This window comes from Saccopteryx leptura, chromosome 9, assembly GCF_036850995.1.
Source record: "Saccopteryx leptura isolate mSacLep1 chromosome 9, mSacLep1_pri_phased_curated, whole genome shotgun sequence".
Lineage (NCBI taxonomy): Eukaryota > Metazoa > Chordata > Mammalia > Chiroptera > Emballonuridae > Saccopteryx > Saccopteryx leptura.
In genome coordinates, this window is record NC_089511.1 from 52,017,651 (window position 1) to 52,045,380 (window position 27,730).

Here is a 27,730-nt window from a genome sequence, read left to right on the forward strand (position 1 = left end):
AGACTAAAAAAGATAATAGTGGCCCTGGCCGGTTGGCTCAGTGGTAGAGCGTTGGCCTGGCGTGTAGAAGTCCCGGGCTCGACTCCCGGCCAGGGCACACAGAAGAAGCGCCCATTTGCTTCTCCACCCCTCCCCTTCTCCTTCCTCTCTGTCTCTCTCTTCCCCTCCCGCAGCCGAGGCTCCATTGGAGCAAAGATGGCCCGGGCGCTGGGGATGGCTCCTTGGCCTCTGCCCCAGGTGCTACAGTGGCTCTGGTTGTGGCAGAGCGACGCCCGGGAGGGGCAGAGCATTGCCCCCTGGTGGGCATGCCGGGTGGATCCTGGTCGGGCGCATGCGGGAATCTGACTGTCTCTCACGGTTTCTAGCTTCAGAAAAATACAAAAAAAAAAAAAGATAATAGAAAAGATCAATGAAACTAAGAGCTGGTTCTTTGAAAAGATAAAATTTACCTTAGTTTGACTCACCAAAAAAGAAGACTTAAATAATATAAAATATAATCAGAAATGAAAGAGCAGACTTTACAACTGATACCACTGAAATACAATATATTAAAAACTACCATGAACAATTATATGCAAATTGGACAATTTAAAAATAATGAATGCATTTCTATAAACATACAACCTACCAAGACTGAATCATGAAGAAATAGAAAATCAACAGACCAGCTATTAGTAAGAAGATTGAGTTAGTAATCAAAAACCTTCTAACAAACAAAAGTTCAGGACCAGGCAGCTTTACTGTTGAATTCTACCAAACATTGAGAGAAGAATTAATACCAATTTTTCTCAAACTCTTTCAAAAAATAGAATAAGAAGTAATACTTCTAAGCTTATTGTATGATGCCAGCATTACCCTGAAAACAAGGCGAGATGAGGACACTACAAGAAATTAAAGGCCAATATTTCTAGTAAAAATAGATATGAAAGTTAATAAAATATTAGCAAATAGAATTCAATAATAGATTAAAAATATAATATACCATGTTCAAGTGGGATTTGTAGCTAGGATGTAAGGATGGTTCTACATTCACAAATCAATCAATGTGATATACCACATTAACAAACTGAAGGATTAAAACCATATAATTATCTCGATAGATTCAGAAAAAAAATCATTTAATAAAATTAAACACACAGTATAATGTACAGATGATGTATTATAGAATTATACACCTGAAAACTATATAATTTTATTAACTAATGTCACCCAAATAAATCCAACTTAAAAATAATAAAATGCAGATACATAATTTAAAATTTTAACATTCTTTCATGATAAGAACTCTCAACATAATGGATATAGTAGAAACATACTTCAACATAATAAAGACCATATGAGAAGCCCACAGTTAGTATTATACTCAATGATAAAAGCTGAAAGTTTTTACACTGTGGTCAGTAACAAGATAAGGATGACCACCCTTACCACTTTTATTAAACATAGTATTTTGAGTCCAAGCCAGAGCAATCAGGCAAATCAATTAATTAAATGTATTCAAATTGACTAGGAAATGGTAAAACTGTTACTATTTTCAAATGACATTATATATAGAAAAACCCTAAATAAGAAATACTGTTAGTACTCATCAACAATTCAGTAAAGTTGTAGGATGCAAAATCAATATACAGAAATATGCTATATTTTATACACTTATAATAACTACCAGAAAGAAAAATGAAGAAAATAATCTAATTTACAATTGCATTAAAAAATTTAGGAATATACTTAACCAAGAAGGTAAAGGATCTGTACAAAAAAGAAAGAAAGAAAAAAAAAGACATTGATGAAAGAAATTGAAGATACAAATAAATGGAAAAATACCCCCTACTATTGGATTAGAAGAATTAATATTGTTAAAATGTTTATACTACCCAAAGCAATTTTCAGATTAACTGCAACCCCTATCAAATTTCCAGTGACATTTTTCACAGATGTGGAAGAACAAAGTTGGAAGCTTTATATTTCCTGATTTCAAACTATATTACAAAACTATAGTAATTAAAACAGCATGGTATTGGCATAAAAACAGACACAGATCAATGGAATGGAATAGAGCCCAGGTACTAACCCACCCATATAGGGTCAATTAATTTACAACAAAAAAGACAAGAATACACAATGGAGAAAGGAGTCTCTTTCAGTGAATGGTATTGAGAAAACTGGACCACTCTCTTACATCATATACAAAAATTAGCTCAAAATGGATTAAAGACTTGAATGTAAAACCATAAAAACTTGAATATGAAACCATAAAACTCCTGGAAGAAAAATTTAGCAGTAAGCACTTTGACATCAATCTGGTCAAGAATTTTTTTAATGTGACACCAAAAAAAAAAAAAAAAAGGCAACAAAAGTAAAAATAAATAAGCAGGATTGTACCAAACATGAAAACTCTGGACAGTACAGAAAACCATCAACAATATAAAAAGACAACCAATAAAATGAGTTAAAATATATCTAATAAGGAACAAATAGCTGAAATGTATTAAAACTCATATTTTAACTCAATAGCAGATAAATAATCCAGTTTAAAAAGTGGGCAGAGGGTATGATCAGACATTTTACAAAGAAAATTTACAGACAGCCAACAGGTACATGACAAAATACTCAACATAACTAACTATCAGGGAAATTCAGATCAAAACCTCAATGAGATATGATCTTACACCAGTTGGAATGGCTATTATCTAAATAAGAAATAACATGTGAATAATGATGTAGAGAAACAACCCTTGTGTACTGTGATGAGAATGTAAATTGGTAATGTAAACCATGATGGAAAAATAGTATGTAGTTCCCTCAAAAAATTAGAAATACTAATACCCTATATATAGCAATTTCACTTCTGGATATGTATCCATAGAAAATGAAAACACAAATTCCAAAACATATATGAACACTTTTGTTTATTGCAGCATTATTTATAATAGCCAAGGCATGGAAACAACCTAAGTGTTCACCAACAGATGAATGAATAAAGAAAATGTGGAATATATATATAATGGAATATTATTCAGCCACTGGCAACAAGTAATTCTGATCATTTGCCAAAACATGGATGGACCTTAAGGGTATTATGATGAGTAAAATAAGTCAGATAAATAAAAACAAATATCATGGATATCATTTATATATAGAATGTAAAACAAAACAAAATTAAGCTCATAGAAGCAAAGAATAGACTGGTGATTCCCAAAGGCAAGGTGTAGCAGTAGGTAAAATGGAAGATCATCAGTGGGTAAATTTCCAGTTATAAAATGAATAAGTGACGGGAATATAATATACAGCATAGTGACTATAGTTAATAGTGTACTGCACAATTCACTACACATAGAAATCATTAAGACTTTATGATGGTTACCAATAGAGAGTAGAAATGAAGTAGAACTTGATTTTCTTGTTATATTTGTGTTGTCTGAATTTTTTATAATCATTAACTATTTGGCAATTAAAAATGAAAAACTTTTTGTTAAAAAGTAACAATACTGTACTACATATTTAAAAGTTATTAAGGGGGTAGACCTTAAAAGTTATCATGACAAGAAAAAAAATTGTCACTATGTATGGTGATGGATGGTAAATATTGTGGTGATCATTTTGCAGTACATACAAATATTGATCATTACAGTAAACTCTTGAGACTATATAATCTTATATGTTAATTATCTCAATAAAATGCACATATTACCTTAGCACCCATTTCAAGAAATAAAAACAAAGGCTTTCAGTCAAAGATTGCAAAGTAAAAACATCTTTACTTATTTTTTCTTCTACCCAGTTGCACAGTAGTGGGGTATGGGAAGATGAGAGATGAATGAAGTGTGGGAAGGAAAGAATAAAGCCTATAGGATAACCTTTAGTACAGTGAAAGTTTCACTAACCATACATACCAAACACTGTGAAGAATAGGAAGTTACCTGTACTAGAAATCATTCTGACAAACCTTGGACTATGAGCATGACCCCAAAGTGATATGGTCCTGAATGTCATATTTAATGGCTTTATTGGAATAAAATTTGGAAATATAGATGGACCTTTAAAAGTCAAGGAGTGTTCACATACAGACCCAAATAAGCACTACAAAACAGTAGAAGAACTGAGTTGAAGTCATCTCATACAGATAAACCAATTCTTCTTTTTGAGGCCTATCATGTTGGCCAATAAAATGTAAGTATTTAAAGGGAGAATGACAGTGACTAAAGATTTCAGAGAACATGGTAGGGGTTTTCTATGAGCCATGCAACCTCGTGAATACCAAGGATTGAGGGCAAGCAAAATAAATGATCTGGTTAGAGGATTTCTAAGGCAAAAAAATCATAGTGAAGGATGCTAAATTTTCCACTTGCTCCCTCCTTCTAACCTTGCTTATTCTGTTCTTCAAGTTAACTAGCCCATTTATGATTAACAATTAGAAAGAGTCCAATGGGACCCATTCTCCATCATGCTCACTATTACAGCCGCTTCTACATACACCAATTCCTTTCTTACTCACTGGTTTTGTTCAAGTATTCAGTCCAACTCAGGCAAAGATGAATTCATCTCTAGTTTTAGGTTTAGATTCAAATCATCTGTTCAGTCACAAAGAATTCCCTTGGTGACTGACATTGATTGGACTGGGCTCAGAGGCTAAACTCGTCCAAACAAGATATAAGTCCTCAATACCTATAGTAGGCACTCAATAAATAATTTTTAAATGTATATTAAGTCCCTATTTCTACTAGTAGTCATCTTACAACTATGAGGAAATAGCCCTAGGTAAAGCCAACACTGAGATATGGTAGGACAAAAACCTGGAAAGAACCTGGGTCATTGAGGCTCTGATCCTACCAGGTCTAGAGTTTGCCCTATCCCTGGACTTCCATTTATGTGAAATAGTGTCTTTAATGTTTTAATCTGTTACAGCTGTTATTTTCTATTAATATCAGTTTAAAGATGCATAAGCAAAAGGCAGCTAAATAGCATACAAGAGAAATGAATCAAAGAAACATAGAAGAATTTCAAAGTTTTATTTACAGTTTCTATAAGGCAATTGAAAGCATGATCTCTCTAAGAAGTAACCCCAAAGATACCCGCAAGTGTTCATAGATAACAAGAGAAGTAAACTAGCAGAGTTCAGGTACACTAAAGAACTGAAAGTCATATTATAAACAAGTAGCATAATAGCAATTAAAAATTTAGCCAGGGAGATAGTATATAGATACATTTGGGGAAAATAATGGAAAAGAGAACAAGATATAGAAATTATCAGAAAAAGAGGATATAAAAATCAAAGGAAATAGAAACAACTATGTATATGAAGAACATATTACAAATGAGTTAGGAAAACATATTTGATTATATAACAAAATTAAACGACTTGACTCAGTGTATCCTTTTGGTCAGTGGTGGAATTCAAATAATATAACAACCGGTTATCTTCCCTAATGACCATTTTAAGTATATATAAAAAAAGATATACCAAAAGGTAGTTTATTATTTCATGCATTTAATACTTAAATAAGAACAATAAAAGAGGTACACAAAACTAAATTATGTTATAAGAAAGGGTTTTAAAATATTAATGAAAAAAATTTAAATAATACCTGACAGAAAACAATAAAACTGTTACTTAAAATATTTCCATATTGCTTCTTGATTGGAGTCCTCACTTGCAATTTTTTTTTCACCTATGGACAGAATGAACATTACTACAGGTGCTTAGAATACACTGTTGTGTAGATGAACGTTAAAAAAAAGTAAGGAATTTAAATTTGTGATTTTCACATTGGGCAGCTACCCAGGTGCCTACCTTAGAGAGAACTCTGATTACAAGTATATTAACAACCGGTTTGCTGAACTCAAAAAAATTCGGTATTGGTTCTGCCAAACCAGTGCAAACTGGTTGAATCCCACCACTGCTTTTGATCAGCAGTTATTCTTGAAGTCTAAATAATATATATAAGTATCTATCCCAGGCCTTTCTTTAAAATACTACTGTATGACCAAATCAACTAAGAGATGAATCAAAATTAAACACTAAGGAATAAAGAAATTGGCAAAAGGTTTGGTGAGCTTTGTATCGAATTAATTAGAACTTAGATTAAATTATACAATTTTAGGTATTGAACAGAATGACAATGTTATCTTGGAGCCGCTCATGAATGTGCCCTAAGAAATCAAACCGGCAGCCTCTGTGCTCTGGGTCGGCACTCCAAACAACTGAGCTGTCTGGCCAGAGCTTTGTTTGTTTGTTTGTTTATTTATTTATTTATTTGAGACAGAGAGAGGAAGGGAGAGGGAAAGGAGGGGGAAGGGAAGCATTCATTTGTTGTTCCACTTAGTCATACATTCACTGGTTGCTTCCTGTATGTTGCCTGATTGGGGATGAAGTCCGCAACCTTGTCATTTGAGGACGACACTCTTAACTGAATGAGCTCACCAGCCAGGGCTGTCTTTGGCATTCTTAATACTGAAATCAACAACAGTTAAGGTAGAGAGAGAAGATAAGAATATATGAAAACCTATTTGTCATCATTTACAATTAAGAATCTTAAGTATTCTTCTACAGTTAAATTATGTCATTATAAAAAAAACCTCCAAACATAAAGTTTTTAAAAAATGTCTTTCTAATTTAAGGAAAATATTTTAAGAATTAATATTGTTGGTGAAGACACACATATTTGAAATATACATGTCTTCCAGTTCTACTCTTTATGTTAAAGTAAAATTAAGGTGAATACTTTTTATTATTATAAAAATCATGTATAGTGTACTACTCCTGTGTCTCTCCATCTACATAGAAAAATGTATAAAATTATATTTAACAATGTTAATTACTATTAATATTTTGGCATCTTAGATGATTTTTAATTATTTTCTAACTTTCTGTTTTATATATTGCAAAAATATATTGGACTAAATATGCATCACTGGTAAAAACCACAAAAGTGATCTTCGGTGAATGATTTTTGTTGTCTAAGATCAATGAATACATAAAAGTCAAAAATATATATTAGGAAAACATTTAAATTGACAACCAAAAATCTAAGATGTGGTTCTTCTTTATATATATATGTATATGTATATTATATATATTATATATACTTTATATATAATGTATATATATATATATATATATATAAATGCTAATGAGAGAGAGAAAGAAACAGTAGAGAGAGAATGAATGAGGGACAAACCAGATAGGATCAGACAGACAGGAAGGGTGAGAGATGAGAAGCATCAACTCATAGTTGCAGCCACCTTATTCATTGATTGCTTTCTCATATGTGCCTTGACCAGGGGACTTCAGTGAGCCAATGACCACTTGCTCAAGCCAGCATCCTTTGGCTTCAAGCCAGTGACCTTTGGGCTTAAACCAGTGACCACTGGGTCATATCTATGATCCCATGCTCAAGCCAGTGACCCCACACTTAAGCTGATGAGCTCGCACTCAAATCAGATGAGCCTGCACTCAAGCCGGTGACATTGGAGTTTTGAACCTGGGTCCTCAGCATCCCAGGCCAATGCTCTATTCACTATGCAACTGCCTGATCAGGCTGCTCTTCCTCATCTTTCAAGTAAAAATCAAAACTGTCAAGTTAACTTAAGAGATTAAAGAGACTATTTAATCATAACATCACAAAAAGGAAATTTTTAAATTCTAAGAGATGAAATAGAATTGCCTATTTACATATGTTTAAAAGTGATTTAAACTTGATGGTTTAAATTACTAGCTAATGATATATTACATATTTAAAATACCTATCACAGAAAATACGGACAGAAACTCAAAGGCAAATACCATCACAGTTCTCAGCACAACATACCTACTACATACTCTCTATTTTAAGCAACTCATTGTTTGTAGCCTGCTCAGTAGAGGGAAATAATTTGAACTGCTGTTAGTAAACATGATGGACAAAAGATAATAATAATGCACAATATTTTTTCCAATGACATATGAGCCCTGAATTAGAATAATTTCCATGGAAATAAATTTCCAAGGTATATTATATTCTCCTGCCCGAACTGTGAGAAATTTGATGGATGAAACTGACTTTAGTGGTCTCTCTATTTTCTCTGATCCTGGCACAAAGCCACATTCCAAGGATGGATAAGTTAAATAGAAAAAGAAAAACAATAGATCTGGCTCATGAAGTCTTGGATACTACATCCTTCCTAACAAAAAGGATGCCTTGTGTTAGTTTATCTACTAATGAACGGGCAGAAAAGGAAAGGAGAAGGACTGTTAGTAGAAGTATTATTCATCAGATATTTACTGATCACTTACTATGTGCTAGGCATTCCATGAGACTCTAAAATTTCCAGTGGAAAACAAAATAAAATATGGAAGGGAAGACAGATATAAAACAAATAACCACGTGAATAAAGAAGTAATGACAAAGCAGAATAAGTGGCATTAGGGTCCTGTAAGAGAAAAGGAGGAAAGAAAAATTGAGTATGACAGGGGACTCTAATTTAGATAAAGTTAAAATTTGATCATTAAATTATTATATTGGCTGATTAAGGTTATGTGATTGTTTATATTTGGTTGATTAGAGCAGGCCTTTTTTTCATGACAGAGACAGGAAAAGAGTCAGAGAGAGGGACAGATAGGGACAGACAGGAAGGAAGAGAGATGAGAAGCATCAATTCTTTGTTGCAGCACCTTAGTTTTTCAATTACTGCTTTCTCATATGTGCCTTGACTGGGGAGGGGGGGCTACAGCAGAGCGAGTGGCCCCTTGCTCAAGCCAGCAACCTTGGGCTTCAAGCCAGTGACATTTGGGCTTATCGGTTCATGTCTATGATCCCATGCTCAAGTCAGTGACCCCCTGCTCAAGCTGCTGGGCCCATGCTCAAGCTGGCAACCTCAAGGTTTTGAACCTGAGTCCTTTGACGCTCTATTCACTGTGCCACTGGCTAGTCAGGCTAAAGCAGGCCTTTCTGAGGATGCAACATAACACTTAAACTAAGACCTGATAAACGAGGCATTGGCAAGAACAAGTTTACCTGGGCAAAATAAACAGCACCTTGGGTGACACAATGGCACAGTATTTCAGAGAAGCAGAAAGCTGGTATGCCTGAATTCCCATACATGAGTGTGGTGATTCCATAAAACAGAGTCCTATCATTGATGTGCTTGTAGGCCATCCTAAAAAAATTGACTTCATCAAAGTGTATTCAGTGAGATGATTAGTACAAGAAAGAGCAAGAAAGTGGAAGAGGCACCCGAATGACTAAGAACAGCAAGAGGGATAAGGCATCCACAGGAAAAATAAATAAGTAAGCAATTAAGTAAATAAATAAGAGTCAGCAGGCAAACTTGACCCATTTGTGATTGGTTTACATGTAATTGGTTTTCTTAGGAAAATTTGCACACTTTTTTGCTATTGATCAGTTTTAGTCCATTATCATTCCATAAGCTCCAAAATAAGTAATAATGATATTTATGGAATTACAAAAATTTAAGTTTTTTTATTTAGAAAAAATAAAGTACTTTTTTTCATGTCTTTTATTCTTGTAGCCCACCTTTCTCAGGCCCAGATCCTATGAAAACTTATAACATCATATTGAGAGGGATTGACATGATAGAATTTCCAAAGAAGATTGCCAAAAATGCTGCTAATTTAATTAAAAAACTATGCAGGTAAGCATTTCAGCCACATTATTTTTAAAAGGCTTAAAATGTGAAAAAAAATATAATTTCTTATCAATTCTTTTATTTTTAGGGATAATCCATCAGAAAGATTAGGGAATTTGAAAAATGGAGTGAAAGACATTCAAAAGCACAAGTAAGTATTCTTTCCTTATAATTTTAAGTTTGAGAGTTCAGAAAACCTGACAACCATTTCCCCAGACTGTTGTTTAAATTAGTGGTAGTATAACTAATACAATTAGCCTAAAGACATGTATATTATAATTCTGAGATTCTATTCCTACCAGAATATTAAAAACAAAAGTCCTCCAACATATCACACCTCATTTCCTAGACTAGAACCAAAATATATTTTTCCAACCATTTCCTGATTAGATAATATGACAAAGAAAAAAAAGTAGAGTATAGTCTTCAAAAAAATAATAATAAAGCATCTTAAATATCAGATCTTATGCATATTATCAGATGTTCTAGAGCTAACCTAAGACCAAACTGGTTTTTCTCTATTTGTCTGTTTCTGTAACACTCAGGAAATTCACATCCCTACCAGGGTAACTTATTTACCAAAATACCTATGACTGTCTCAAAGATCTGCTAAGAGTTTGCTGTAAGCATTCATTCGCTAATGGCAAACTCTTTGAAAGACAAAAATACAATAGAAACTAATCAACCAACCAAAAAAAATCCTTCATGTTATTTGGTCCCCATATACACAAAATATCTTCACCATATTAAAAAAGACAGAAGGAGGAAAATGACATATGTAGAGACCAATGCAATGACATTACCAATGCAGTTTATTAACTGAAGCTGCCGACGAAATCAGTGGCAAAGATGGGAAGATAATTTTCTGTCATATCTTTTCATGCCTGATTTTACCTCCTCAGAATAATATCTGTAAGACACAGATCCAAGCATATTATGACCTTTTTTAAGTTATAATGATAGTGTAGGAACAGAGTCATACAGACATTATGACTAAAATCACTAGAATAAAAAGGAGTTGCTTTCTAATTGGTGTTTTAAAAGTTGACTATTAGATTTTTTTAAAGATGCATTCTACAAAATAATATACCTTTAAAAAATCTACAATTAAGTAGAAAACATTTTTTGTCATATTAAAAATTTTTGTCCAACTGTTTTCCATCAGTCATGGACATTATATATGTTTCAGTGAGAAAGTTTTAACTGAGGTAAAATGCTTTTAACTCTCTACTTTTTTTCCTTCTGTAGATGGTTTGAGGGCTTTAATTGGGAAGGTTTAAGAAAAGGCACGTTGACACCTCCTATAATACCAAGTGTAAGTAGACTTTCCAGTTTGTCTATGTGTGATATACATGAAAGTGTTTATGTCAGTCATCAAAGACCTGTTATTTTTAAACTTTTATCCCATGATCAGATTTAGTAAACAATAGAAGTATCATGTTAAAATAATTTTATCTAAAATGCAAGCTTAAAAACAGGTACATTAGGCAATGGATATTATATATGTATTTTAATGTTATCATTTTACACTTCATTTTGTTTTTATCTGTTTATCTATCTATCTATTTATTTATTTATTTATTTTCTCTTTAAAATAAATGTATTGGGGTGACAATGGTTAATGAAAGTATACAGGTTTCAGATGCCCAATTTCACAACACATCTCTGTAAACCATATTATGTATTCAGCGCCCCCCAAGTCAAGTCTTTGTCCATCACAATTTATCTGCCCTCTACCCTCCTCCATGACCCCCATACCACCCTGTCCCCTGGCAATTACCACACTATTGTGCATGTCCATGATGTTTCTCTCCCTTTTTTTGTCTTTTTTTCCCCTTAATTTCTGCACCTACTTCACCAAGGCCCCCACCTCCAAAAGCTGTCAGCCTACACTCTGTCTATGAGTATGTCTCTATTTTGCTTATTAGTTCATTTTCCCCATTAGATTACATGTATGGGTGAAATCATATGGCACTTGTCTTTCTCTGACTGGCTTATTTCACTTAGCTTAATGCTTTCCAGAACCATCCATACTGTTGCAAAAGGTCTGATTTCCTTCTTTTTTTATGGTCACAAAGAAAAAAAAGGAAATTTCTTTGTGTAAATATACCACAGCTTTTTTATCTACTCATTTATTGATGGTCACTTGGGGTTCTTCCAAATCTTGCCTGTCGTAAATAATGCTGCAATGAACATAGGAGTGCACATATTCTTCTGAATTAGAGTTTTAGGTTTTTTCAAATAACTCCCAGAAGTGGTATGCTGGGTCATGAGGCAGTTCCATTTTTAATCTTTTGAGGTGACTCCAGACTGCTTTCCACCATGGCTGCACTAATGTGCATTCCCACCAATAGTGCACAAGTGTTTCCTTTTCTCCACATCCTTGCCAATAATTCTTGTTTGTTGATTTATTGATGGTAGCCATTCTGACAGGTGTGAGGTGATATCACATTGTGGTTTTAATTTGTATTTCTCTGATGGTTTCTGATGTTGAGCCTCTTTTCATATTTCTATCAGCCATCTGTATGTCCTCTTTGGAGAAGTGTCTATTCAGATCCTTTGCCCATTTTTTAATTGGATTTTTTTTGGTGCTGAGTTCTATAAGTTCTTTATAAATTTTGGATATTAATATTTTATCAGATGAATTGGCAAACATGTTCTCTCATTCAGTGGGAGGCTGAATTTTTTCACTTTGTTGATGGTTCCTTTGCTGTGCAAAATCTTTTTAGTTTGATGCAGTTTCATTTGTTTATTCTGTTTGTTTGTTTTCCTTGACAGAGGAGATAGAAAAATATTGCTGTGAGAATTGTCTAAGGTCTTACTATCTATGTTTTCTTCCAGGATTTTTATGGTTTCAAATCTGATATTTAAGTTTTTAATCCATTTTTAGTTTATTTTTTATATGGTGTAAGAAGAGGGTCTAGCTTTATTTTCTTGCACATATCTCTCTGATTTTTCTAGCACCATTTATTGAATAGACTATGCAAAATCTTTTCAGTTTAATGCAGTTTCATTGTATGTTCTTGCCTCCTTTGTCAAATATTAATTGACCACAAAGGTGTGGGTTGACTTTTGGGCTCTCTATTCTGTTTCAATGGTCTGTATGTCTGATTTTTATGTCAGTACCATGCTGTTTTGATTGTTATAGCCTTATAGTGTAGTTTGATATCAAGTAACATAATTCCTCCAACTTTGTTCTTTTTTCTCAAGATTACTAAAGTTATTTGGGGACTTTTGTAGTTACATATAAATATTTGGAATACTTGTTCTAGTTCTGTAAAATATTCCATTGGTATCTTGATAGCAATTGCATTGAATCTATAAATTTCTTTGGGTAATATAAACATGTTACTGATATTAATTATTCATATCCATGAACATGATGTATGCTTCCATTTATTTGTATCTTTAAATTCATTTTCAGTACCATATAATTTTCCATTACCTTTTTAAACTATTTATTCTAATTTGTTTCTTTTATTTGTGAATAAAAGTTGTCTCTTTATTGTAAGTGTTAAATATATGTGGGGTAGATAAAAGAATATGATGAATTCCAGCAACTAAGCTTTTATTCCCCATAATATATAAACTTTATATATCATTATCTAAGAATACATTAACTTCAATGAATTATTTATATTCATGAATTATTAACAAAAATATGTATACACTAAATTTCTTCACGTGTTCTTTATTTATAAGATACAGTATACTTGGGTGAGTTAGAAGAATGTGCATTACTTTATGTTCTTGATTCTAGTTTATGATCTTGCTTTGTCCTAAAGAGCCTAACCCTTAAAAGCAACATCAAAGCTTTCCTTTACCCTCTGATTTCTGGTAGGGCTTGCTCAGCAGAGCAGCAACTGTTTTCAACAGCTCTGAATTCCTAGCCAGTATTGTTTTATCTATGCCCCCACATATATCTTTCTTTCTAGTTCCCATATTACTTTTCTTCCCCCATCTTCAAACTATACTACAAAGCAATATGTTATTTCCCTGGCCAGTGGTGCAGTAGATACAGCATCAGCATGAAGCACTGAGGTTGCCAGTTAGAGCTCAGAAATGCTGACTTAAGCAGGGGTTACCCATCCTCAGGTTGCCAGCTCAGTCCCAAGAGTACCAGCTCAAGCCTGGGGTTGCCAGTCCTTAGGGTGCCAGCATGACCCCTGAGGTCACTAGTTCAAGCCCCAGTCAGGGCACATATGAGAAGCAATCAATGGCACAACTAAGTGGAACAATGACTTGATGCTTTTCTGTCTTATTCTCTCTCTCTCTTTCTCTCTCTCTCTCTCTCATGCACACATACACATACACACACACTCACATATACACACACACTAAATTATGGTCTTGGTCACAGTGGCCAAGATGTGGAAGCAACCAAAGTGTTCCTCAATAGAGGATTGGATAAAGAAGATGTGGTACATATATAAAATAGAATACTACTCAGCCATAAGAAATGATGACATAGTGCCATTACAACAGCATGGACGGACCTTGAGAACATTATATTAAGTGAAATAAGTAAATCAGAAAAAGCTAAAGGTGGGATATCAGACTCATGCCCATAAATAAAAGTGAAGTTGTTACCAGAAGGAGGATGGGGATACAAGAATAAAGAAGGATGATTATACATTGACAGAAAAAGATTTGACTTTTGGTGATACATACACAACATAATCAACAGTTCCAAAATTATAGAGATATTTACCTGAAACCTCTGTATTCTTATTGATCAATGTTACCCCATTAAATTTAATTTTTAAATTAAAAAAATAATAAATGCCATTGGGAAATTGGAAAGCCACATGCAAAAGAATAAAACTAGACTGCTGACATTACACAAAAATTAACTCATAATCAATTTAAAGACTTGACTATAATACATAAAACAGTAAAATACTTGGATTTAAAACATAGGTACTAAAGTGTGGACCTTGGTCTCAAAGGAGTTTATATGAACCTCACTGCAAAACCAAAGGAAGTAAAAGCAAAAATAAATGAAAGGTACTACATCAAACTAAAAAGCTCTTCCACAGCAAAAGAAACCATTAACAAAACAAAAAGGTAACTGAGCAAATGAGAGAAGATATTTGCAGATGATAATTCTGATAAGGGTCTAGTATCCAGAACATAAAAAGAACTAACACAACTCAACAATAAAAACAACAAAAAACCCATCCAATTAAAAATGGGCAGAGGACCTGAACTGACTTTTCCCATGAAGACATACAGATGGCCAACAGATATATCAAAAGATGCTGAACTTCACTAGCTATTTGAAAAATGCAAATCAAAACCACAATGAGATTCCGCCTCACACCTGTTAGCATAGTAATTAACAGCAAGACAAGAAATAAGATTGAAGAGGGTGCAGAGAAAGGGACTGATGGTGGGAATGTAAATTGGTGCAGCCTCAAGGGGAAACAGTATGGAGGTTCCTCAAATAATTAAGAAGAGAGCAACTATATGACCCAGTAATCCCTCTTTTAAGTATCTACCTAAAAATTTTGAAAACACTTATTCATAAAAGTATATGTACCCCTATATTCATTGCAGCATTATTCACAGTGGCCAAGACATGGAAACAACCTAAATGTTTCTCAATGGATGATTGGATAAAGAAGATGTTTGCATATACACAATTAAATACTACTCAGGAATAAAATAGATGAAATACTGCCCCCATATTACTTTGAGACACTCTCAGGCCAAAGTGTGTTCTTTTATTCTTTCATTAGGCTTTAAAAAAAATAAACTCTCTTTTTTGAACACAATTTTTTTGTAAAATAGCCAGCCACTAAAGGGATTAAGTGTTTACACAATATTAACTTGAAATAAATTTCAGTTTTTATTTTTGTATTGCATTTTTATTTTTGTATAATACTGCATATGTCTAATAAAATGTACTACACCTTAACTAAGGGAGAAAGGTCTGCTTTGTGGTCCTAAGCCTTTCATTTATGTATGTCCTTCTTCTGGGAACAACTCAAGACTAGTCTTTGTACAGAAACATTCCCCAACTTCTAAGATTTATTTCTGTGCTAATGTTTATGTTTATTCACAAACACAATCAAAACAGAAATGCCATTACCATGTCTTATATTACAGATGCCAATTACATTCATGAAATTTTATTTTTAAAAGAATAGAATAAAAAACTTGGAGGAGTAAATATTAAGCTTACACTACCTTAAACTACATTTATAAGGGGTCTCCTTTTACGCAATAATAATATTAAATGGGGACATATATATCTGTAAATGGCTTTAAATATTAAAATATGCGAGGAACTAAAATATGTTGTTTTCACAGCTTTTACTGATATTCTATAGATTAAACTATGCCCAGCAAATTTGCAAGTTTTGCCTGAGTTTAGAAATGGCTAATTATTATACTTGGAACAAATATACAAAATCCTTGAAATGACCTACAAGACTCTATATAACCTGACTCTTGCCTGTTTTTCCTATTTCTCATTCCCCTCCCCTCCTTCCTTGTACAGCAGCCAGTTTGGCCTCTTTTGGTTATTTCACAGCATGGAGCTCTCTCACATCTCAAGACCTTTGTATGTGCTATTCCCTCTTATTGAATTCATTGATTGTTAGGTTTTAAGTAATACTTTTTTTTTCGTCCTTTTCTTTTTTTTTTTTTTTTTACAGAGTCTGAGGGAGGGATAGATAGGGACAGACAGACAGGAACGGGGAGAGATGAGAAGCATCAATCATCAGTTTTTGGTTGCAACACCTTAGTTGTTCATTGATTGCTTTCTCATATGTGCCTTGACCGTGGGGCTACAGCAGACCAAGTAACCCCTTGCTCGAGCCAGCAAACTTCGATGAGCCTGCGCTCAAGCTGGCAACCTCGGGATCTCGAACCTGGGTCCTCTGCATCTCAGTCTGATGCTCTATCCACTGCGCCACCGCCTGGTCAGGCTTAAGTAATACTTTTTCAAGGAGATTTTCCATGATGACACATATTCTCATGGTACTTTATTTTATTTTATTTTATTTTTTTCATTTTTCCAAAGCTGGAAACGGGGAGGCAGTCAGACAGACTCCCGCATGCGCCCCACCGGGATCCACCTGGCATGCCCACCAGGGGGCGATGATCTGCCCATCTGGGGCGTCGCTCTGTTGTGTCCAGAGCCATTCTAGCGCCTGAGGCAGAGGCTACAGAGCCATCCCCAGCGCCCGGGCCATCTTTGCTCCAATGGAGCCTCGCTGCGGGAGGGGAAGAGAGAGACAGAGAGGAAGGAGAGGGGGTAGGGGTGAAGAAGCAAATGCGTGCCTTTCCTGTGTGCCCTGGCCGGGAATCGAACCCAGGACTCCTGCACACCAGGCCGACGCTCTACCGCTGAGCCAACCGGCCAGGGCCGGTACTTTATTTTCTATAGCACTAACCAAACTGTAAAACAATCACAAAAATCTATAGCTAATTATAATCACACAATTTATTTTTTACTAATATATAAAACCCATGAGGGCAAGAACTATACTCATTTTCCATCACCACTGTTACCCCCAATATAACAAAGCAGAAATCCTGTTACCTAGTAGACACTCCATGAACATTCATTTGATTAGAGAATGAATAAAGAATTCTATTTTAAAAGCTATTATGAGATTTTACTAGAAAATCAGACAGACTTCTACTGTTTATTCTCTCATTTCTAGGTTGCATCACCCACAGACACAAGCAACTTTGACAGTTTCCCTGAGGACAATGACGAACCACCACCTGATGACAACTCAGGATGGGACATAGACTTCTAATGTATTTCTCTTACCTGCTTCTGCCTTGCTGAAGACAGCTTTTTTCTGAGACACAGCTGCCAGCAAACCTGAGGGAAAGAGAGAAGATTAGTGCTCGGGGTCACCATGATGCCTTTGATCGATGCTGCTCCAGTAACTACAGTGGCATTAGAACTTATTGCTTAGATGACAATAGTGCTCTTTACATGTTTTCTCTTTGAACCTAAAAATAGCAGTTGACATGGTGGTCCTGAAGCAAAGCCTCTCACCAGTAAAGAGATGTTTTTTCTATTGTTGCGATGATCTTGCTTTGCTCTGATTATAATTTGAAAGACAAGAAGAAATACTTCAATCTAGTAAAAGAGTCTGTACCTTGCTAGACTTATCAAGAAGATAACAAAAAAATAATATATTGGATAAAATAGATTTCTATGGTACAAAATCTGAGCTCCTCCCTTTCAGGTGAGGGTTGAAGGATCTGTTACCGCAGGCCGGTGTATATACCACACAAGAGAGGGCCACATTACCGCAGGCCGGTGTATATACCACACAAGAGAGGGCCACACACCTGTTGGTCACAGAGTTCATGTCAAACCAGTTCTAGAAGATTCATGTTTTCATTTCCCAGCAGTGTTGATGAAAAAGACTGAATGTTACCTTTTCTTTCTGACAGATTGAAAACAATTGGTATGTTAAAAGCACAACTGCTATGGATTCTGCTGAGAAGTCTCATAGCAGGTACAGATGCATTTATTTTCACAGGAGACTGAAAAAAACAACATGCATGATATTTATTTGTTTCCTTTTGATAAATTGGAATGAGAGAGTGAAAAGAAAGCAATTCACAACCATTTCATATTTTTAAAAAATATTGTGCTTAAAGATGGTTCTGGAAATAAGTGACTAGCAGCCAATTGGTTTTATTTCTTTCCTAACACACCCTCAAACTGAGGCTTAAAATATTCCCTTTTATAAAATAAACCCTTGGGGTCAGGGTGGGATGGGATGAAGAGGGATCAAGATTCATCCAAAAAATAAAATAAAAAACTATATAGGTGCTATGTATATCTTTCATCTGTAAATGTCAGTGTCTGAACAGACAACACAAATTCTAGTCATTACATGTGTAGCCAGAGACTCAAGCATTTTCACTAAAATCTTCAAACCAAACTCCTGTCAGATTTTACTTATACAACATAGTCTAAGGTAAAGGGAGAAAGATATTTGAACTAGCTTCTTGTCTTAGGCCTGAAACCCCCCCCCCCCAAAAAAAAAAGAAAGAAAGAAAAAAAAGAAGGAAGGAAGGGAGAAATAAAAGAAAAGAAAAGAAAAAAGAAAGAAAGAAAGAAAGAAAGAAAGAAAGAAAGAGAGAGAGAGAGAGAAAGAAAGAAAGAAAGAAAGAAAGAAAGAAAGAAAGAAAGAAAGAAAGAAAGAAAGAAAGAAAGAAAGAAAAGAAAGAAAAGAGACAAAGAAAGAAAGAGCAAAATCATTGAGATTCACCTGATGAGAAACCTTATTTCTGTGAGATCAGGAAACAAGACAAGAACTTGGCCAGATATTGGTTACCTTTTCATGAATTAGCTGATATAAGTACATGTGCTTTTGAAAGTAAGAAGGAAGCAGAGAGAAAAACAAGAACCTGATTTCTTAAAAATAAGATTGGCTAAATAGAAGAAAAATATTACAATCCTGAAATATCATACTACCTACAAAAGACTAGATTTGAAAATAACAAATTAATTTGCTTCTTTCACCTGGGGAAAAGAATCAGTAATTTCAGCTAAGTTCTTTGTCGTTAGGTCAGTTGACTATTATTAGCAGAACCATTAGGAAGCTTTTCCTGGACAAATAACGTTTTACCTACTTAGACAAATGCATAATCTTACAACCTGTCATCCTGATTTGGAACTGCATGTAAATTTGGTATATTAAATAGAGGTTTGCATTTTTTCAGTAGAATGTTTTTTTTAAAAGTCCAACAAATAAAGACATTCCTGAGGGGAAAAAAATGTGTCCACCTATCTCATTATACTGTATTCAAGAAGACATATATTATTATTTTTGTTTGAATTTTTCATTCTAAGACTACTTTTAGATATAACTTATCAAAATATACTAATCTAAGCTATATTTGGAGAATAACAGTATTGAGGGCATATTATCTATAATTAGAATAAAATGAAATTAAAACTTTGATTCTAAGATGTTATCATTATATTTGTTATGGAGTTTTTCTCTCCCTTACAAACAATTTCTCAAAACCAGTCTACTCTCCAGGATATCCACTTCCTTCTAAAGAGTTCAGAATATAAACTTAAACACCTCAACCTAAAATCTAGCTACAAATGCTATTTCAGAAGTTTTAAATTGCTTTTACTTGGGCTTTTAAAAATATATAATTTTGAAATTATAGTTATTATATGAGGATTTCTGTTAAAAGCTAGAGTGGGTTAGGCATGCTAAAGGTTTGCCAGAATACCAAATTTACCTAGCCATTAAAAGAATCTGCTCCTGCAACTTTTCAAATATCCCAATAGCCCGAGATATGAGCACTTACTATGGGTTTTGGAACTGTGGTTCAAGTCTAAGACAACAGATACACACAGGTTCTGTGGATAAGGAAGAAGTATTCAGCACAATGTACCTGTAAGTCATTTCTCCCACTTGTTATTGCATCTTTGTTAATTTCATCTGTGGACTTGCATTAGGATGTCTAAAACAATCACAAAAAAGTAAACATGAACTATATCATTCAAGAATTACTAACAGCGAACATTCATTTAATTTTCAACATTGAATTTTAAGGATTTAAATCTTGTCTTAATTAGGGCTAAAATCCATGGTCCGCTCCAGAAAGTTTGTCTCACTTTGCTTCTGAATTATTCATGCCCCTTCTATTTTCCTACACTAAAGAATATCTGGATAACTTAGAATAGTGACAGTTTGCTTAATTTGTTAACTGGCTTTCTTGTTAATACTTTGAGTATAGGAAATAAGGGCTTTCTGTGTGTCTTGGCTCACAGGAAAACTGAAAACTACCAAGGAAAGAAACATCATAATAATGTGTATGAGACAGATTGCATACATTAAAAAAATGATTTCTGGACAATTGCTATAAATGACTTTATGTTTGTAACTTCTTTGTTATTAATATATGAATCAGATCCATGTGGCATTTAAAACATTTATTTTGATTATATTCTTTATAAGTCGTGATTTTTACTTAAAGTTATGGGACATGCATGTGAACTACACATGTATAATATATAAATTCAACTACTGAATTTTTCTTGTTTCGTTTCTAAGTGACTACACTAATGATAAATTTAAATTGAAAGAAGTCAGCTACCGTATTGAAATTAAGGATATTAGAACTGATTTCGTACAGTAGAGGTGATCTGTGCATTATCCATAATAATGTTTTCTTTCACAATAGGACCACAGACAAATATTTATGTAAATAGATATTTTCGTGTGATATTTTGTGGTACATATAACTTTTTTTAGTGTTTCACTGCATTATTATTTCATTTTATTTGTAATGAATAATGTTTTTAGGTCCAAGTAGACTTGAATTAATGTCATTATTGTCAGTATTATTGAAAATTATGTCAACTGTACTGTTATTCATCTGTCCCATAGTTTAGAACATGACCTGGTTATCTGGCATTGTTGCAAGTGCCTTAAATTCATGGCATCCTATTAAAAAAAAACAAATTTGGTGTTATGCTGCATGACAAAGACAAACACACCTCAAACTGTTGTCCTTTCTAGCTTGCTGCGTTTTACAGTTCTTTCTGCTAACAATTTATAAGCCTTTATTATATAATATTAATTACAGAAATGATGAAGTTGTTCTCTTATTTCTGTTAAATGTACCAGAGCTGTGTATCTGTTTATGAGATACAGCGTCATTTCTGTGAAATGTATAAATGTATGTGCAGGTCAAATTAATATATGACATACTATCAGTCTGTATACAGGTATTCCTGTTTTGCTCAGCTGTGCAGATTCAGTTTCAAAAATTAGTACTATCAAGTTCTAATATATTTAATTTTATAGAGTCTATTAACAATGGTCCAACGCAAAAGAAAAATTGGAAAATGATGACTAACCAATCCTTGTTATGAAACCAATGATGAAAAATACCTTGGTGCACCACTCAACAAAACAGGATGCTTTCTCTGAGTTCTTGTTTATACAAATCATTTCTGAGGCAAGTTTTCAACAGACCTAGAAGCTAAAAATTGAAAGTGTGTTATTAGCTCTATCTGCTCCTGCGTCAACAGACAGAGCTCTGGGTTTTTGACAGTGACTCAGAGGTTTGGACTTCCTGAGTAAAGGGACATTTCTTTGAGCATCATCTATCAAATTTATTTCAATGTATGATGTTTTTACAACTGGTCAGTTCTTTTGTACTCTTACAGCTATGGTTATTTGATTGTCCTCTTACAATTTGTTCTACATGAAAGAGTTCTTTGTTCGTCAGAATGCAACAACTGTCATCAAATGGTCACTGACCACTTGCACTCTTTTGATGTAGATTAAAAACTTTTTCATAAACTTAACCTGCTTTTATTTGCTCTGTATTTTCTTGCAGCTGTAATTGCCGAGTGCCTGTTGTATACTTTATAGAGTTGAAATAAAAAAAATAATTACTTTTGAACTTAGTTGATGTTTAATTCCAGAAAGATTTCAAGAATATCATACTAGAATTAAAATACTGTATAAGGCTATTGAATAATATTACTATAACAATACATAACATGCCTATAACCCAGTATCTTTCATCAAATAATGCATTATGAGCTAATATAACAGTGAAATCCAACAAATTAGTTTAAAGAACTCAATAGAGGTAATGTTAGCTCATCCAGTATGAATAGCAAACAAATGGAGAAACCCACACAAACCTGAAAATTAGTAGTTTGCTGTGCACCACCACCTACCTTTTTGGGGCTACCACCTGTCAAACTCTGAACTCGGCAAACCATCGAAGGGATAATTCTCATATAATACTACACGCTAAGAGATAGTCTTTTATTTCACATGAAAAGCAACTTCATGAATTTTTATCTAGGTTTATTTATCTGATGCCTCTAGAAATCCTCTTATGCGTAAAGAATATCAATTTAAAAAACAAGACAATTGCAGCAAACTCAACTCTCTGAAATCCTGTGAACATGTTCTTCCTACATCTCTTTATTCCTCGCTTCAGTGAATGGTAAACAAATTAAAAACTGACTTCAATATAAAGATTTCCTATTCTGATTACCTTTGTCTTATTGACATCATATTGCCAGTGATGGTGAACTAAAACCTCTTTTAAATAAAAACTAGAAATTCAAATCAGTTAAAGCTCTCAGAGCCAATAAAACAACTTTTAAAAATATTTTGTTACATCTGACCTGTGGTGGCGCAGTGGATAAAATGTCATTCTGGAATACTGAAGATGCTGGTTCAAAAAAGCCCGGGCTTGCGTGGTCTAAGCACATATGGGAGTTGATGCTTCCTGCTCCTTCCCTTCTTCTTCTCTCTCGCCTCTCCTCTCTCTAAAAAGAATAAATAACTTCTATAAAAAATTAAAAATAAAAATATTTTGCTACTAGGTCACAGCCAATAATTTCATTTCTTCTGAAAATTGAAATGAGCTAAAAGGCTTTAGTGTCCATCCTTTGAGTCCTGTGATTTTACATATCCTTGATCTAAGAATGGTCCTCTTTTGTGGCAGGTCATTTTTGTATTAGTCATGTAAATTAATAATCATTAGTGGTATGGCTGGGGAAAGAGAGGGTGGGGATGATAAAGGGGTAGGGAAAGTTGGCAATAATGAAGATATTGCATCATGCTATTGCCACATCTTATACATGGTAATTGCAACTGAAGTAAATCAGCTGTGACAATAAGAATCAGGTATACATTTGTCTGAGAGGAATGTATTTATGGACTCATCATACAAGTTGATCCCATGTGAAGCTGCAGATCTACCTTCAGATTCTCAGTTCTAGCTGTAAATGTGTCATGCACATAATACAGGACAACAACCACACTCATATTCTTTTCTGCGCGTTTTTTTTGTGTGTGTGTGTGTATTTTTCTGAAGTTGGAAACGGGGAGACAGACAGACTCCCGCATGTGCCCGACAGGGATCCACCCAGCATGTCCACCAGGGGGCAATGCTCTGCCCATCTGGGGTGCTGCTCTGCTGCAACCAGAGCCATTCTCGTGCCTGAGGCAGAGGCCATGGAGCCATCCTCAGTGCCCAGGCCAACTTTGCTCCAATGGAGCCTTGGCTGCGGGAGGGGAAGAGAGAGACAGAGAGGAAGAAGAGGGGGAGGGGTGGAGAAGCAGATGGGTGCTTCTCCTGTGTGCCCTGGCCAGGAATCGAACCTGGGACTCCTGCATGCCAGGCTGATGCTCTACCACTGAGCCAACTGGCCAGGGCCTCTGCAAGTTTTGTTTAGAGTTTTCCTCTACCTTCTCTTTCTAGCCCAAAAGAAGTCTAGATTGATAACACAGTAATGTTCACCACTGGTATCTCTGTTTTTTACCCAAGGTGAGACTATAGAACAAAAGACAATTCCATCCACATGTTAATTAGCAAATCCAGATAGAATAAGTCTCAACTTCATGCAAAAAGAAAAAATATATAAAATAAAAGGCATTCCTAACAACTCCAAAGTTTGGCCACAAATTTCATAAAACCTGATAGTCAAGCTCAAGGCACATGTCCTAGACCAGTGTTTTTCAAATAATGTCATAAAATGTATGTGGGAAATGTGGCAAAATATAGATTTCTAGAATCATTCACAGTTATTTTCAGTATAGTCCAGGAATCTCAATTATTAATAAGCAGCTTAGTTTGTTTTAGTGGAAACATTATATACATCTATGTTAGAGAAGCAAGAAAGAAGGCCTATAGAAATTCATTTCCAAAATAGCAGGATGAAAGAGGAAAGCAAAAAGTCTATAAAAAGACATGGATATCCAAAGCCTATTAAAAACCTTCAAATATGTCAAATGATGTTTGTATTCCACCTATATAAATGTCCTTTCCATTTTCCATACTAAAATAGCATATTAATAATAAACTTTTTGTTGAGGAATTCATCTATATTTTGATTTACAAAGTCAAAATTTACATTAATATGTACTTCTGGTACCAGGTCTATCAGGTCAGGATACTACAATTTACTTTACATGATGGCTCTTAGTCCTATAAAGAGAAATGGTAACAATTTTGAACTTCTGGTTCAGCAGCATTTTGACCGCAGTTTACCAATGTCCTATTTCCCTATTGGAGGAATTTCCTGCCCAATGGAAATCAGGTTTATTTATTTATTTATTTAAACTTTTCTGAAGTGAGAAGCAGGGAGGCAGAGAGACAGACTCCTGCATGCGCATGACCAGGATCCACCCAGCATGCCCACTAGGGCGCCAGGCTCTGCTTATTTGGGCCATTGCTTCATTGTGGCCAGAGCCATTCTAGCACCTGAGGCAGAGGTCATGGAGTCATCCTTAGTGCCTGGGCCAACTTTGCTCCAATGGAGCCTTGGCTGCAGGAGGGGAAGGAAGAGATAGAGAGGAAGGAGAGGGGGAAGGGTGGAGAAGCAGATGGGTGTTTCTCCTGTGTGCCCTGACGGGAAATCAAACCTGGGACTTCCACATACCTGACCAATGCTCTACCACTGAGCCAATCAGCCAGGACCTGGAAGTCAGCTTTAGCCTTTTGACTTTCCTCTGCCATTGAAAGGTGAGACTGTCACTTCAAACAGGAACCTTAAGAGCCAATTCTTGCTTTAGCACATTCTCCCTTTCCTTATACTGCTGTGCTGGGCAGCTCTTAATCCATGGCATATGAAGCAGAGAGAGTACTTCAATTCAGAGGAACAGAGTCCCTCAACAACCCACAAAAGCTTTATGGTGAATGTACTATATTGTTGCTTGGAACCGCCGAGATTTTGGCTCTACCTATTTCAGCAGCGTAAGCTTGCCCATCCTGATGGATACAAGTAGCACACACACACAGAAGAAGCCAAGGCCTGCCCTTGCCTCTGTATTGGAGTTCGGCAATGTGAATAACCCACTCTCAGATAGAATATAATGGAATATGTCTGGAGACCCTGAGTGAAAGGCAGTAGCACTGCAATAAAGACTTAATGAATTCCTGAAATGCCTAGTCATTTGACAGAACTACCTTAAACTCTACAAAGCAAAAATGCATTTTAACAGGGCAATAAGAGGAAATATGCTCAGAAACCAGACCATCTAAAACTGGTGCCATTAGTTACTTGGGTCACTTGGGTGAAGACTAAAATTTAAAAGAACTAGGGTTCGTGGCTTGAGAAGCAAAGAGCTCCAGGAGAAATTGTGTTAGTCATGGGACTGGAGGATTTACAACTCTTAGGGAGAGCATGATTCCTCAAGATTATTGGAAGGAGATGAGAGGCTGGGCGTTTTCATAATAAAAACAGGTTGGAATAGGAACAAAATGGCTCCTTACCTATAATTATGATGTCACATCTGTAACTCTTTGCCAGGTTACAAGTACCACACATTGATTTGTGAATTAGTGTGAATTACTAGGGCTTTGGTTTCCTTTCCCATAAGAAGATTATTAAAGTTTCTTTTAGTAGTAAAAGGCTGCAATTCTGTTACTTCACTTTTCTAAATCTTCCTTTCCTTATTTTTCAAAAGCAGGGGTTGATAAACTATAGCCTATGGGATTAACTCCCACACACGCACTTATTTTTATGTAAAGTTTTATTGGAAAAGCCCAATGCAAATTGTGTACAATGACCTTGACACTACAGTGGTATGTGAGTTGTGAGAAAGAGGTTGTATGGCAGTTAATGTCTAAAATATTTACTATCTAGCCCTTTCTAGTAAAGTCTGACAACCCCTGTTCTAAAGGACTTTAAATGTACCAATGATTTTTAAGTTGAGTATTCCATAGATCCTCAGGATATGGATGGAAGTGATACTTCATCCACCAGGATGGACTGGGAGAGAAATAGATATATTAAAGAAAGGAGATGTGCAGTGAGCAGGCTCCATGGGCTCCACATTTTAAATTCTAATTCAAACCTAGAATTTCTGGTATTATCAGTTCTTCTACCTATTAAGAACGTACATAATTTTATTTGAAAAAAACTAGTCTACTGTTATTTTTATTGTTTGAAAAACCAATGAACTACATTATATTTGAGATTCTTTTCAGGTACAAATTTTTATGAAAGTGTTAGCTCATTTCTTAGGAGAAAAAATTAATTGAAAAGCTCCATGGGGATAGAAGTTAAGATAGTGGTTAAATTTGGGGAAAAGATTAGTGACTAGTAGTGACCTCTTCCAGATTGCTGGTAATTTAATGCCTTGATCTGACTGGTGACATAGTTATGTTCACTTTGTCAACACTCATCAAATTGTATGGTTGTATATTTCACTTAGATTTACTTTAAAAAGAGTTGGAACATAACAAATGAAAATATATAATACACCAAAAATCATGAGGTTCACACTGCTTTCCGGTCTGTGAGTTTGAGTATATGAAAGCATTACCACTTTTGCCCTTTTTCTTCATGTGTAAAATTAATTTTCATGTGTAAAAATAACTTCAATTTGACATATTTTTTAAAAAATCTTTATTCCACTAGTCCATAGCCTCCTCAAACCTATTCTCCTTATTGAGGTTCAATTCATCTTTTTAAAAAATGGCAATCTTATCTTGCAATTCTTAGCTTCCTTCAGTGGCTCCTGGATGCCCTCACGATGCAGTGAAACCCCTTATTGAAGTTAGCTTCACAGACTCTTTAAAATCCATCCTGCATCTCCAACCACTTGCTTGGCTTTAACTTTCTGCAGTTATTTTCAGTTGAATCTTTGTTCTCTATCTTCTTGCTTTTCAATGACCAGTTCAGGTTGTTCTAACCAGAGACATAACTACCTTCAGAAAGCTCTCTCAGATCTATAAGTACTTCCCTGCTTTATAAGCACTAGTCCAAAGTCTTTATATTGAGATAAAGAAAGCATTGTTTGAATGGCTGAAAAGAAATAAACAGTGAAGAAGGACATTGTAAAAGCCTAAGTGATTTTTTTTTGGGGGGGGGGGAGATATGATAGAGATTATGTTATCTTAAGGCCACTGGGAAACAACTAAAAAAGAGTCAAGTTATTGAGGTTCTAAGACTCTTTTGTGGTAAGTTTATCTCAGATAGTTGGAACAAATTTGAGCATACTGTATTTCAAGGAAGTTTGATATTTAAAAAGGTTTATCCAAGACCATTTGAGAGTTGTTCATTGTATTTAAAAATAATGCACTGCAAAGTTCAAAATATAACTTGATTGATTTTTGG

General features: G+C 34.8%; 1 protein-coding gene across 3 annotated transcripts in view; it reads left to right on the plus strand.

Moving 5' to 3' along the window:
- Positions 1-17,667, plus strand: part of PRKG1 (protein kinase cGMP-dependent 1) — a 1,422,417-nt gene extending 1,404,750 nt beyond the window's left edge. For all 3 annotated transcript variants that reach the window (XM_066349797.1, XM_066349796.1, XM_066349798.1), the window contains 4 exons: positions 9,508-9,630; positions 9,713-9,775; positions 10,873-10,939; positions 17,301-17,667. In XM_066349797.1, the coding sequence (XP_066205894.1) occupies positions 9,508-9,630; positions 9,713-9,775; positions 10,873-10,939; positions 17,301-17,399 (352 nt within the window). In that variant the 3' untranslated portion in view covers positions 17,400-17,667. The remainder of the gene's footprint in view (positions 1-9,507; positions 9,631-9,712; positions 9,776-10,872; positions 10,940-17,300) is intronic.
- The last annotated feature ends 10,063 nt before the right edge of the window (positions 17,668-27,730 follow it).